A 14,347-nucleotide genomic window follows, 5' to 3' on the forward strand; every position below is an offset into this window, starting at 1 on the left:
TATATGGGAGGTTATCGGAAGTAGAAGACTACGGTGGGCTGGTTACGCTTAGAAGAGCCAAAATCCATTACTGCATGCAGTGATTGAACAAAATCCTGTAGGTAAAAGGCCCTTGGGGAGACCAAGAATGCGGTGGGAAGATGTTATAAAAAAGGATGTTGAACAGATGAGAGCTTACTCCAATCGGAGAACTCTAGCACTGGACAGAGAATGATGGAAGCTTGGTTATGAGATGGGATGGTCTTAAAGGCCCAATAAACCCTAAGAAGAAGAAGAAAAAGAAGAATAGCAACACAGACGCTGCCGTTCATTTTGAATCGACAAATATACGAGAATACGACAAAACAATGACGTAGAGAAGGCTTAAAACGTATACTCTTTTCTGTTTGATGCTAACCTTCGAAACTTTTAGCTCATAAGCCCCGTTTGTATTGTATTTAAATAACAATTTATTTGTACGTGTGCGTATACGTGTTTTTTGTGAGAATGCTCACGGGAACAGGTAAACGCATAAACGTCGTCCTATTAATTTTCTGAAAAATAACTTTTTTTTTAAAGATATTCATTGTGAAACATGGAAAAACTCAAAATAAAAATACATTAATAACGTTCATGATTATTTTTATTTCAGTATACACTACTGTAATTCTTATTCTTCTCAATTGCGTTACAGCGCCTGCACTTTTTATTCTATTATTAACACATAATAGTATATCATAACTGTGGTTAATTGGTGTTAGTTGCAGTCGAATGAGAATGTATAGAGTTTTTGATGTATAGTGACAAGCAACTTTGTCGTCTGAACTTTTAACAGACGGTTAAAAAATATACCAAAATGAATATTCTATAACTTCAACCCATCGATATTTTACAATACATTTATTTTCCATTTAACATTTTTAAGTTTTCACATTTAATTTAAACATGGGAAATTATAAAATAAACTAAATAAGTAATTCACAAACAATAATTTATTGTTGTTTAGTTTACATATAGAGACAGTAATTTTTACACAACTTGAGTAAATATTTTTATGAATTTAGATCGTGTTTATTCTTTTCTAAAATAACATTTATAGCTACATAAATTAAAATAACACTATATTTATTTTATGAAAGTAAGTAATAATCATTTATAATTCAAAACAAAAATACGAGTGTTATATTAAAATCATAAAAGAACATATTTTATATTTGTATTCATGAAAATATGTTGATTGACTATATTTTATTAAATGCTATTGTTTTTTTAATTCATTTTTAATTTTTTATTAAACAATTTAGTTTTAACTAGGACATAAATCTTATTGAAATATGTTTAAAAAAATTAAGTTGTTTCAGTATTTCACACATGCGTCTATTGAAACGTTAAGTTAGAATCGTCTAGATCGTCCAAGAAATGTATTTTTCCGCTTAGACATTATATATTTATATTATTTTAATATAATTTATTTTAAATAAAATCGTTAGTATATAATTTATGTTGTCGTACGCGTAATATAAATATGTTTATTTTAAATACCTAATTAATATTAATTTTTTTTTTTAAAAAGATAAAAATAAATAATAATTACAGTTGATTTAAAAATCACTTATTTTTAAATTAATATACATACAGAGGTTCTTCACTTAATATAATTTACCATGAGAACAAAAGAAAAACAAAATTGAGTATAAATATTTGACCAACGATTTATAATTCGAAATGACAAGTAAGTATTGATAAGGTCAAATATTTTTACTAATAAATAGATTTTAAGCATTATCAGATAATACAATGAAACTAAATTTTTTGCATCACTTTTATTTCAAAACTAATTTTATGTTAATATTTTAGATTTCAAATAAAAAACTAACTTGCAGTTTGGTAACAATGCCATAATGAAGTTAAAAAATAATACCCCCATTAAATTAAAACTAAAAATTTGTTATTATGGAACAACAAAAATAATTAATCCAATATTGCACAACCTTTGACTATTGTTTTCTATGTAAGAAGTGATACATGGTCATTTCTTACAAAAGTTTCAGATGAAAAGGGTTTCACGTTAAGGACTTTGACCTAGTTTTGAAGTTATGACTTTTAGTTATTTCTATAATCTACAGACATTAAACTTTTAACGGGTGACACAAACGTTTTTATTTTATTATACAATACCAGACAAATTTGATCAAGACTTGAAAAAGCTGGTACAAGTTACAATCTATTGAATATCATATTTAAATGTATAGACTAAAATCAGATAATAAAATTTTATAAATACTAACACGCATTTATAAAGTAAATTGTGGTTAAAAAATTTTGAATTGGTTTGACTATAAAAATGTGAAACAAGTATCGAAAGACTAATAAAGTAATTGATTTTTAAAAATACATACCACAAGTATGAAAAGTCGATTCGACTATTACTAGTGAAATTAAACAAAAATGCTATTTTTCTTCGAAACATCTTTTATTCGTTTTCATATATTTACGATTAAGAATTGTTTAAAAAAATCTATCAGTAAATACAAATGTATAAAAAAATAATGATTCTATTAGACTTTATTAATATAGTCATGGGAGGAAATAGATCGATCTTTCTTTAGGTTTATTTTCATTTTATCGAATTGGTCCACTCAAAATGTACAATAGGTTCGCATACAATGGAACTTCTTATGAAATGTTATTATAAAACCTCAAATCTGTGATATCAATAATGTACATATACTTATTTTGTTGAAAAATCCAACTTGTTAATATTAACTTAAGACCATATGCAGTTTAATATTCTTGTTTTATTTTATTTATTTTGTTAATCAAAAAAAGTTACAATTTAAGTTATTAATTTATTATAAAATTAAATTGATACTATTTTATTAATAATCACGTTTAAAAAAACAAACTAAAAATTACTAGCTTCATGAAATTATAATTAAATCAAATAAAGTACAATTAAAACTATTAATAAGCACCGAATTTTTTTTTTAAATGTTCAATAAAATTGAAAATCTTATTTCTCTACATAAGTGTCATGTAATAGAATTTCATTAACAAAAAAAATTACAAAAGATAATATTTTAATATATAAATACGATTTCTTACGACGTTCGATGGCTTTCTCATAATAAAAAAAAAAAAAAATATAAAGCTGACTTTATTTTATTATTTGGTATGTGGTGATCACACAAAAATTATGCCACACTTCATTATATAAACTAACGGTGATCCACGTGTGGATAACGTTTATCCGATAAATAGGCGCTTGTATACTCCCTTTTTATCATTCGGTGGATCGATACAATTATAAAATTTGGCCTTGAATATGGAAATTACTATCATATACACTTATATGAATGTTAAAGTTTACAACAGCTACACGTATACTAACAAATCAACCAGTTTTACTGTTTATTGGTATTTGTATTTTTTTTTTTTTTTTTTTTTTATTAACTCCTGAAATCAATAAATAGCATTGTACTAGAAACACATTGTATTGTTGGCTTTTAACATTAATTCAACTTTAAAACTCGCATAATTATATAATAAACAGAACTGGCTAATTGTTATTTGTCGATTGAGAACCATTTCTAACCAATTCGTTAAAAGAGAAAATATGCAAAACGCAACATTTTCCAATAAATTTAATTGAAACAGGGCTGAATAAAGAATCTTAGGATGAAATTCCTGTGTTATTTCTATCAAATATTCTTAATTATTGTATAATAATACTTATATGTAATAATATTTATATAAAAAAAAAATCAAAAACCTAATTAGTGAATGCAATATTATTTTTGTATTTATAATTAGTATTTAATTATTGACGGCGACTAGTCATTCGTATAAATATAATATAATAATTTATTATTAATGACAAATCACTGAATTAGAATTCACTTAAAATACACTTAATTATGAAGTTTAGTTTTCATGAAAATATATTTTGAAATGTGTACAAGATTTATACATAATTTAATTATTTTTTTTTAGATAAAAATTAAATATTTTAAAATATATCTGAATAATTGTTATTATAAAATTTAATAAAATTCAACACAAACGAAACTGATATTTATTAAACAATGATAAATGTTAAATTACGAGTGAAGTAACTAAGATAGAATTGATTAATACTACTAATGATTTTGACAGTTATCATCAAAATTTAAACAAAACAAACACCAACAAACATATATAAATATCGAATAATTACTACAGAGTTGAAAGAACTCATATAAATTAGGATACGACTATATAATAATAAATTAATAGTTTCAAATAATATTTTAACTAAACTCGCAATATTTTATCAAAAATTTCGAATTAAAAAAATATTGGAAATTAAATTCTATTTTGCACCAGGGTAAATTTTAATTCACTGCTCAAATATTTGACCAATTATTTTTAAGACTTTTAAGATTAGGTAATTAGAATAATTTATATAAATTAGCTCAACAGAATTGTTTGCATATAAAAATATAAACAAATTAAATTATAGGAAAATATTTAGGTATTCTAGATAACAATGAATAAATAATTACCTAGTATTACATTTAAATTTATAAAAACAAAAATAATATTCTTAGAATTATAATAATAAAGCCAAAATCCATTTGATTAAAAACCAGTGGGAGTCGAAAATTTACCATTCCTTAAATTGTTCCTAATTTACAATACGAGTATAGTATAATAAAAGTATAATTTAATATCAATATTTAACGTAAAAAAAGGAACAGACTTTTAAAGAATTGAACTTGAATTTTTCTTCTAGAATTAATTTGATGATTAAAGGAAAAGATACAAGTTATTAGATTAAAATTTAACTAACAAATTATTTAGACTTTTTTAACGTAGGCGATGACCTCACCGGAATACTGCAGGATTTACAAGATTTATAAAAATTCGTTTAAATTTATTTTTGATCTAGAAATATAAAATATTTAGATTTTTTTTTTACCATTTGTATATTTGAAAAACCTACACTTTTTTAGGTTTTATTTAATGGATATATTTATATATTTAAATAGAAAATACAGGTAATAGACTAATAAATTATTATCATAATTTTATTGGGGTTATTGTTTATCAGTATGCAACTAACGAAAAATAATTACACAATTTAATATATAACCAATAAAAAAATGTTATAATAAAAATCATCACAAAATACTTACACTATCTTACATTTTTTATTTAACGTATTTTATTGTTCCTTAATGTGTATTACCATATATTCCAAATTTTTTGTCAGTATTCTTATTTTTAAGTTCTATTCATCACTATTTAGTTTAAATGATATCATCATGTATTGTTTATGGGTATTTATAATGTTCAATAATAATTAACATAAAAAATAAAATACAAATATTTAACATAAAACAGTTATTGCTTTTAAAATGATTTTTTTTTTCTTTATTTGATATTTATCAAAATTATTACTAAATATTTGAAAAAAATTTAAAATATTTAAATAAACAATTGAAAAAGGATTTTATGATTATATATTTTTATTTATGCTCATATGGTCTATATTTAAATGAACAAAAACGTTTCACATCTATCGTTTATGTTTTATATATAGTGAAAGATGAACATTATTTTTCGTATATATTTCAAATAAAAAGTTATCAGTAAAAAACAACCAATTGTGATGAATTCGGTAGAAGTGAAGAAAGTTGCGTAAAAGCTTGACTTAAGTACAGATTAAATGCGTGTTACTATTATTTCGAATTGAGTTATTGTTTAATATACTTATTACGTAACCAGCCAATTACTTGGGTGTTTTTTTTTTTTTTTAAAATATGAATTTTAGACGTACGACGGAGGATAAAAATATTTGGAAAAAAAATCGTGTTTATAACCACGACTTCAAAAAGACGAAAAAACGAGCGTAAGTGCTTGAACGGGTACCTACAAACAAGGGGAATTTATTAAAAGTGGTGTAATAAAACGACTTGTGGAATTCGACGGGTCCGTGATTAAACGGTGTGCGCGTGCAGGGGGACGCCGCCAACATGATATAAGCTGAGATAATGTTACCGCGCTTGACGACGGGAGAGGTAGATTACTCTTCTAACGGTTACGTTACGGGCTGACGGTAGGGGCGTGTGGGGTAGGTGTGTTTTGCCCTTACGCCGGCGGGGGTGGTAATGAAAAGTTTCACTATAACACGTGCGCGCTGACGGCGGTGGTGTAGGGGGGTAGTAGTGGTGGTTGAAAATCGCGCCAAAACGACCGCCGCCGTCTCGTGTAATTACTCCGAGCCGGAAAATCGTATCACCTCCTGGTCGACGACGATCTTATGGTGTTGGCCGCCGCTGCTGTCTTCGTCGTCGTCGTCATCGTCGTCGTCATCATCGTCACCCGATGAAGTGGTGCTCGCGGACCCTACGCCAGCGGCCGGTTGCTGCTGCTGTTGCTGATGGCCGAGTTGCTGTTGATGGGGACCACCACCGCCGCCGCCATCACCGCCCAGATGCAAGTTGTGCACGTTGTGCGCGGTTTGGTGGTGGCCGGCACCGTGTTGATGGTGGTGGTGCTGATGTTGTTGCTGCTGGTGCTGCTGCTGCTGCGGCTGCTGCTGCTGCTGCTGCTGCTGTTGATGGTGCGCTTTGACGGCCTTGCCGAACGTAGCGGCCACATTTGCGGCCAACAACCGTTTGTAGTATAATGACGGGCTGAGCATCAACGACTCGGCCGGCCGCAGTTTGGCGGCCGTCGCAGCCGCTGCGGCCGCAGCTGCCGCGGCCGCTACGGCGGCGGACGCGGGCGACCCGTCGACGTTGTCTTCCAGTGTTGGCGGTGCCGGCGGAACGATCGGCGGAGGCGGTGGCTGAGGCGGAGAGGATCGCAGAAGTGGAAGCGGTGGCGGTGGCGGCGGCGGTGGCGGCGGCGGCGGTGACCGCGAGACCGTGTCGTCGTCGTCGTCGTCGTCCTCTTGTCGCTGCCGAGCACTAGACATTGCTCGCGACCGCAAAAATACTAAACCGAATGTTTTTCCGCGACGACCGACGTGTACGGTACGTGTGTGCGTGCGTTCGCGCGTGCGTGCGTGCACTTGGATGTGTGGAAAAAGTCTCGCGCTCGGGAAAACCGTACACAACGAACGATGCCGGAAAACTGAGAAGGGGAAAAAAATCGTCCGCGGCGGGCGCACACACACCTACACACACACATGAGATACATGCAAGACAAAAAGAAAAAAAAAAAAAAACTCCGAACGAAGAAAAGGAACAGGGTGGGCATCGTCGCGACGACGTCGGGGAGGTGCGCAATATGAGAGCGGGTGGAGCAGGCGAGCGAGAGAGAGAGTATTGAATAAAGGAGGGTCGCGGGCAGGGGAAGGCAAAGGAAAATGGAAACATCGTACGAGTTTAGGAGGTGGTGGAAGGGGTACATAACGTCTACCCACCGTCGACCCACCCTCGCACGCACACCCCACCACCACCCCCAACTTTTTATTATATATATTTTTTTTCGCCCTTGCACACTTATTGTATTTTCCCTTTTTTCCGAGGACGCGTTCTCCCTGTTCTTTTTTCTCGTTTCCTTTTTATTTTTATTTTTTATTCCATTTTTTTTTATTTTTTTTTTTTATTTCTCGTCGGGGTGTGTGTTTTCTTCTTTTCTCGGGTTGTGCATCTCAGATATGCGTGCGTGTGTTTACGCGCACGCACACGTGCACCTACCGCATTATCGTATACGTACAACAATAATTCGACTATGAATATTAAACGATACGCGCACGCCAAGGAATGAAGCGCGACGCGGCATCGCGGTCTGGGGGATAGAAAAGTGCGTGCGAAATCGAGCATGCAACGGACCGACGGCAAACAATTTCGTCTCTCAGGTCGTCGACGATGACGGCTGGTTGACGAGTCTGATGTGTCTTTGGTGGTAGAAGTGTTCGTGACGACGTTTGACGAGAGTACAACGTTCCTAATTGAAGCGGTTACGGACAGCAAGATTAGTTTTTGAAAAATTACTCAGTTTTTTATTATCTCGCGGACCAGAAAATTACCGTTCGAACGTAATACATAAACATTTTTAACGTTTTCGCGAGTGCAATAAAATATCGTTCTTCAATGATTTACGTGTCAATAATATCATGGAAATACGAACAAACAAAACCTATTTTAATATGTTACCACCGAAAAGGATACGTGTTCGAAAAACTCTTTTTAAAAAAACATCTGTTTAAATTATAATTTTACACGTAAGCTAATCAACGTTAAATAATAGTAGCGAGATTCGTCATGGACTAATGCAGCATTCCGTGCACTGTATTATTAAAAGCTAACAAATACATTAGTAAATAATTTCCGGATGAGTCGCAATAAATAGTTTTCAATCAAAACTGATTTCTCACATTTACATAAATTGTATGGTTATAAATAACTTAATTCAATTGAATTTTTTATTTTTACCATATAAAACTATTCGAAAAATTAAATACTGTGCAAATTCAAACCATTACAACATATAGACTTGTAGGAGACTAATTTAAAATATAAAAAAATATAAAAAAATACTCGCATTTTAGTACATCGAGTCCAGTTTATTTAACAATCGAAAATTTTAAATTGTGGTTAAACCCAAAGGATTTATTTTTACAAATGTATTTAATAAATTTTATAAATTTTACCAGTATAAACAACATGTAAAGTTTAATTCAGGGCTTAAAACCATTCCTAATAAAGTTGGTAATCGGCTACGGTAAAAGCCGAAAATTTTTTAAAACTGGTAACCCGTTATCGTTTAATTTTGATATTATAGTAATCGGTAACCGTTTCTTTAAGGTTATTTCAAAAACTATAATAACCGTTATTTGTTTAAAAGCCGATAATAAGATTTTTTGGTAATCGGTTACCGGTTAAAACTAAATTTTAAAAATCATATTTTTCAATTTTTTAATCATATTTTTAATGCCGTTTATTTAGGCGATTCGTGGGTTGATAATATAACTTTTATTATTACAAATTCAATAACTTAAAGTGATTATCGGTTTTCGGTTCTCAAATTTACGGTTTTTTACCGGTTTTCGATACAAACCGGTAACAGGTATTAAGCCCTGATTTAATTAATCAATAAAAAATGTAAGCATCATGATATGTATGCTCTTCTTTTAAAAGTTCAAATTATTTTATGAGAATTAAAGATATTTCTTATCGTTATTTTTAATTTTTATTTAACATTTTATACTTATATCCATCATTTTTTTTTTATATTTGTATAGCATACTATTTGATTAAAATACATTTTTATTAACAAATAATTTATATCATAAAGTGTTATGGTAATAACCGATATATTAATGCACATAACACATAAATAATAATAATACATAAAATAAAAACCAATAATATTTTTCAACAGAAATAAGATACTAAGGAAGTATTCAATTTAATACAAATAAAGTTAAATTGAAAGACTAACTGTAAATACTAGTGTATAGATTAACCATTGAATAATAATAATGATTAATAATAATGAATAATAATGATTAATTACGTTTTTTTCGAAATAAACCATTATCTACATTTTTTTTATCCGATGTGTAGAACGGTTAAAAATTATTAAATATTTAACAATCTATATTGCTAAATTATATTTTGGTTTACGAAGAATAGTAAACTTTAAATATCATTTTTTATTGAAATGAACGATGAGCTTAAAACAGTGTCACGTAATAGATTATAAAATCGAGTATATAAAAAATAGCAAAAACTTAATGTATCCATATTGTATGTATATTAAACATATTAGATCAATTATAAAGCAATAATAACAAATTAGTAATATTTAATTCAATATTGACCAGTAATTATGAATACAATTTTTATGTAATTCTTTGCAAAGGGTGACTGCAGTCATGTGTATGATTATTAATATTTAATTTACGATTAAAAATTATAAAAAAATGTTTTGCTTATCGAATAAATATATAAGTTATTATACTACAAGTTACAGTAGTGTAACATAAGTAGGTAAAAAATATAAATCATTTTAGGAAATCATGCTTGGTTCCATTAGTTGAAACATAAAATATTCATAAACTATAATGATTTGTCTGATGAATAACAAATAACACCAACGGATAGTATTATTAAGGATTTTTAATGAGAGTTTTGAAAAAAAAAAAACAAAAAAACTGTCTATATACCATCTAAATGCTGTCACTAAATGGCTTACTAGATAGATAGGGCACAAACGAATTACATATTGTATTCAACTATTGTTAACAAGTATAAGTAGGTAGTACAAGCCCAACCACAAGTGTTTATAAAAAGTAAAAAAAAAAAATAATAATGAAACCAAGAGCTCACATTTATAAATATGATCATGTATTTTTTAGATTTGTGATGGTAAAAAAAGAGGAGAGCTTTAAATTTTAATATCGTTTGACTCGTATAATATTCACCCTTTGGGACTAACACATCCGCCTTGTTATTTCATCTTTTTTTCTGAGGGTGTGTAAGAAAAACTCTTCAGTTTTTTTCCCACTCTCTCCGTCGCTTACAGATACCCTTTCAATTTTATTTCATTTTCCTAAACGCATTAAGTCTCTTGGATATACTTTTTTCAAATAGTTTTTTCTTTACCCCCTTCAGGGATTATCATAATAATAATAAATGATTTTAAATTACAAACAAAAAATACGCCTAATCATAAATATAAACGGCTTGTTTGTACTAAAATACCAAGGGTTTCCAATAACACAAACAAACATTGAAGGCGTGCTATGCTAATTTGGGGCCCGAGGTGCCAATTTATTCCGCCCAAATCACACGCAAAGGTGTCGCAGTAGATTCCTGTCGTGGAATTCGTTTAAAAAGAAGGTATAAAAACGGGTCATAGCAGGAAGTTAAAAAAAAAAAACATAAACACAACGTCATTTTACTTTTAGTAAGGGTTCTACTAATAAAATACAAACAGTAAATAATAAAAGTATTTTTGAACTATCATTTTAAATTCGACTATTACATCTATATGAAGTCATTAAGCATATTTAATGTGTATCTAACTTAATGTATGTAACTTTAATGTATCACTTGGGTTATTTTCCAGAAATAAAATCGCAATTCATAATAAAATTAATTTAAAATAATAAATTTATAATTTCTAAATAACTTTCTATAAAATTTCTTAAAAATACAATATTTTAATTTTAATATATTGATTAGATTATGTTAATTCATACGTGTTATACATGTACAAATTATGTGTATTTTAATCGAAATGCTATTATAATCAAACATTTATAATAACGAAATAAATCTAAAATGTATTTAAAGTAAATTTTGTCGTACTTAATTTTACAATTTATAGAAACAAAAAAATAATTAATACTTAAACAGTCGAAAAAAGCGGTTTCAGAAAAATATTGCACTTCTTTGACTCACTAAACACATATTGGAAGTACAAAAAGGAAATCTAAAACCTTTTTACTCCACTTAAAAATATAAAATAATTACAAATGCTCCATCTTATAAAAAAAAAAAAAACCTTATGATATTTTTCTTATTAAATTTAAAATGTTTTAGTTAGGTAATAAGAATAATGATAGTTAAATTTAATGTAAATAAAAATATTTAAATAATCATACTGTACTACAAAATAATTGGTTCATTTAATTTATTTATTAATAAGTTACATCTAAAAAAAATCAATGATGAAAATAAAGAATTTAAGCAAATTTAAAAAAATCTTAAAACTGAAATTTACTCAAAGAATATTGTATTCAAAATTAATTATTCTTATAAATTATTAAGTATTATATATGCACTTATGAATTGTCGAGCTATTGAATTATTTAATTATAGAATTAAAAATTTACTATTTGCATTTAAACATTAAAAAACTATTACGTTATAGTGTTACATTATATTGTATTATATATTTAATTGAAATATTATATTACAAATATATATTTTATACTCGTACAATCATAACTTTTAAACATTTTAGAAATGTGATCATAAAAAATTGTTTGATTAATGGTGTATAGTAAAATGTATAATAATACACTAATTATGAATAAAATAATGAATCCGATTTTAAATTTAATATGTTTCTAAAATTGAAAAAAAAATCTTATTTATATTTAGGTTACAGTAGTGTTATTGTCATGTACACAAGCTCATTCCATATTCTTTATTTTTTTTATCAGCATATTATTATTTTGTTTTTGAAAAAATATTGTTTTTCCATTTTATTTCATCATATTGTTCGTGCGATGGAACACGATTGGAAACCAGGGAAAAACAAAACACTCGTTGGTAGTGGTGGTGGAAATTGTTTTCGTTTTTTTCCCGGACAGTATTGCCACCAGTATTTCCCAGCAACATCAACGAAGGGTAGAGAAAGAAAACACAAAAATGCGGTGGTATATTACGAATGGTGAACTATACGAAATTTAAGAACAACATTGCATACGTGTTATATGGGTGGCACGAATGAAGAAAAAAAATTGAAACTACAAACCTACTCTTCCCAATCATGTCCGATTAAGGCACTTCAAAAAGAAATGGAATTGTAGAACAGCAGGTGTCTACAAATATTTTACCATACATATGTATACAAGGTAGAATAATTTAAATTAAATTAAAGTATAAAAAAGAATACAATAAATGTCATTACATGATAAACATATTGTAATAAATCATTTGAATCCAAGAAGTAAATAGTTAAGCGAAATACAAATAAAAATAGTACATGTTTAATGATTATTTAAAATAAATTAGTGCCATAACTGTTAAAATTTTAAATAAATCATATATTTTATATTAAAAATATTTTAGTAAAATCAATAAAAAAATCACGATTTCATTGAATTTGTTAATACCTGATGATGAATTTTTAATTCGAAAATGATTGTACATTACAAATATAATAATACTTCAGGCGGGGCATTTAATTATTTATTTATTTACGAGTGTTCATAATTTACTAATTTTTATTTTTTTTTCTATCAATTATTTATAATATATTGTTTAATAAATATGTTAAAAATATTTTACTATTTACTACTTATTAAAAATCTGAAAAAATATATATTTAATCAATAATTTATTTTAAATGTGTAATTATGAATAAATATTAATTAAAATTTAAAAAAAAAAATGAAATAAAAATGTCTAAAAAAGGTGTTATATTTATGACACTTGAGTTAGTTTTAATAAAATATCAAATTTTAGTAAGTTAAAATAATTAAGTACATAACCTTCTCATATATTAATATTTTTTTCCCAGATTTACAATCTTTAATTTTACTTTAATTTTATTAATATTAATAATTATAAATGAAAAATAAATTACAATTATATATCTATTTTATTTTAGCCATGAAATACTGCAAATACCTAATATTAGCACAATACAAAATTAATTAAAACCGATTTTAAGTGAATTAAAATACTGATGTCTCAACTAAAATAGTTTGACATGATTCAATTCAATTTTACAACAATTACAAGCAAAACAACAACTAAAGGCAAAATCATAAGATTTCCACTGAAATATTAATTAAACGTATAAATTTACTTAATAAAAAAATTATATACACTTTCAAATACATTTGGATTTGAAAATTATTAATATTAGTTCCAGTTAAAATAAATAAGAATTTAATAATTGTGTTACTATGTAATAAGTATAAGTATGTGTTACTGAATCAGCAGATACAACAAAATAGAAAAACTAATTTTTATTCCTAAATAAAATAATGTTCAGCTATTAACGTGTATAACATTAATTTAAACACATTTTTTAGTTAAATATATTAGAAGCTCTACAAATATTTGCATATTTTTTAGCCACAGCTAGTATAAAATAATTAAAACAAATTAACTAAGTAGATATAATTTTGTTTCATATCTGAACTATCAAATGATAAGTTAACTGACAATCTGACATAATAAGTTAAATTAACTTCAATAATAATACAAGTAATAGATTTTACATACTACACTTTTAAAATATCAGTTATGTAGATACAAATTGCAATTATTCGGAATGTTAACCCTATATAGGGTAGGAATAAATAATTATTACTTATGTATAGCTATATATATGTAACTAAACATAATTAATAATCATTTATTATTCTTAGTCGTCGTTTAGTATTTAATATTCTAAAAGATTATTTTTTATATTTATTAAGATGAAATTTATTTCCAATTTTTAAATATTATGTATCAAATTCTTTTTATCCTGATATTTCCAACAAAATATTACAAATATATATTATCACGTCAAAAAAAAAAAAAATAGTTAAAAATTATTATTGAAAAGTTAATATAATCAAATTATTATTTAAAAAAGAATATTTATTTTTAAACATTACTGAAATAAAATATAAATTGAA

At 27.5% G+C, this 14,347-nt stretch overlaps 1 protein-coding gene across 6 annotated transcripts in view; it reads right to left on the minus strand.

The window, feature by feature from the left end:
* The window catches only part of LOC112686464 (zinc finger protein rotund-like), a 138,630-nt gene that overhangs the window by 92,497 nt on the left and 31,786 nt on the right, over positions 1 to 14,347 (minus strand). For 2 of the 6 annotated variants that reach the window (XM_025558739.1, XM_025558738.1), the window contains exon 1: positions 6,263 to 7,098. The exons of the other annotated variants lie outside the window; for them this stretch is intronic. In XM_025558739.1, coding sequence (XP_025414524.1) covers positions 6,263 to 6,943 — 681 coding nt within the window. In that variant the 5' untranslated portion in view covers positions 6,944 to 7,098. Of the gene's footprint in view, positions 1 to 6,262; positions 7,099 to 14,347 lie in introns of those variants that run through there. 6 annotated transcript variants of the gene reach the window in all.

This window comes from Sipha flava, unplaced genomic scaffold (genome assembly GCF_003268045.1).
Source record: "Sipha flava isolate LNK unplaced genomic scaffold, YSA_version1 309_pilon_pilon, whole genome shotgun sequence".
NCBI classification, from domain to species: Eukaryota; Metazoa; Arthropoda; class Insecta; order Hemiptera; family Aphididae; genus Sipha; species Sipha flava.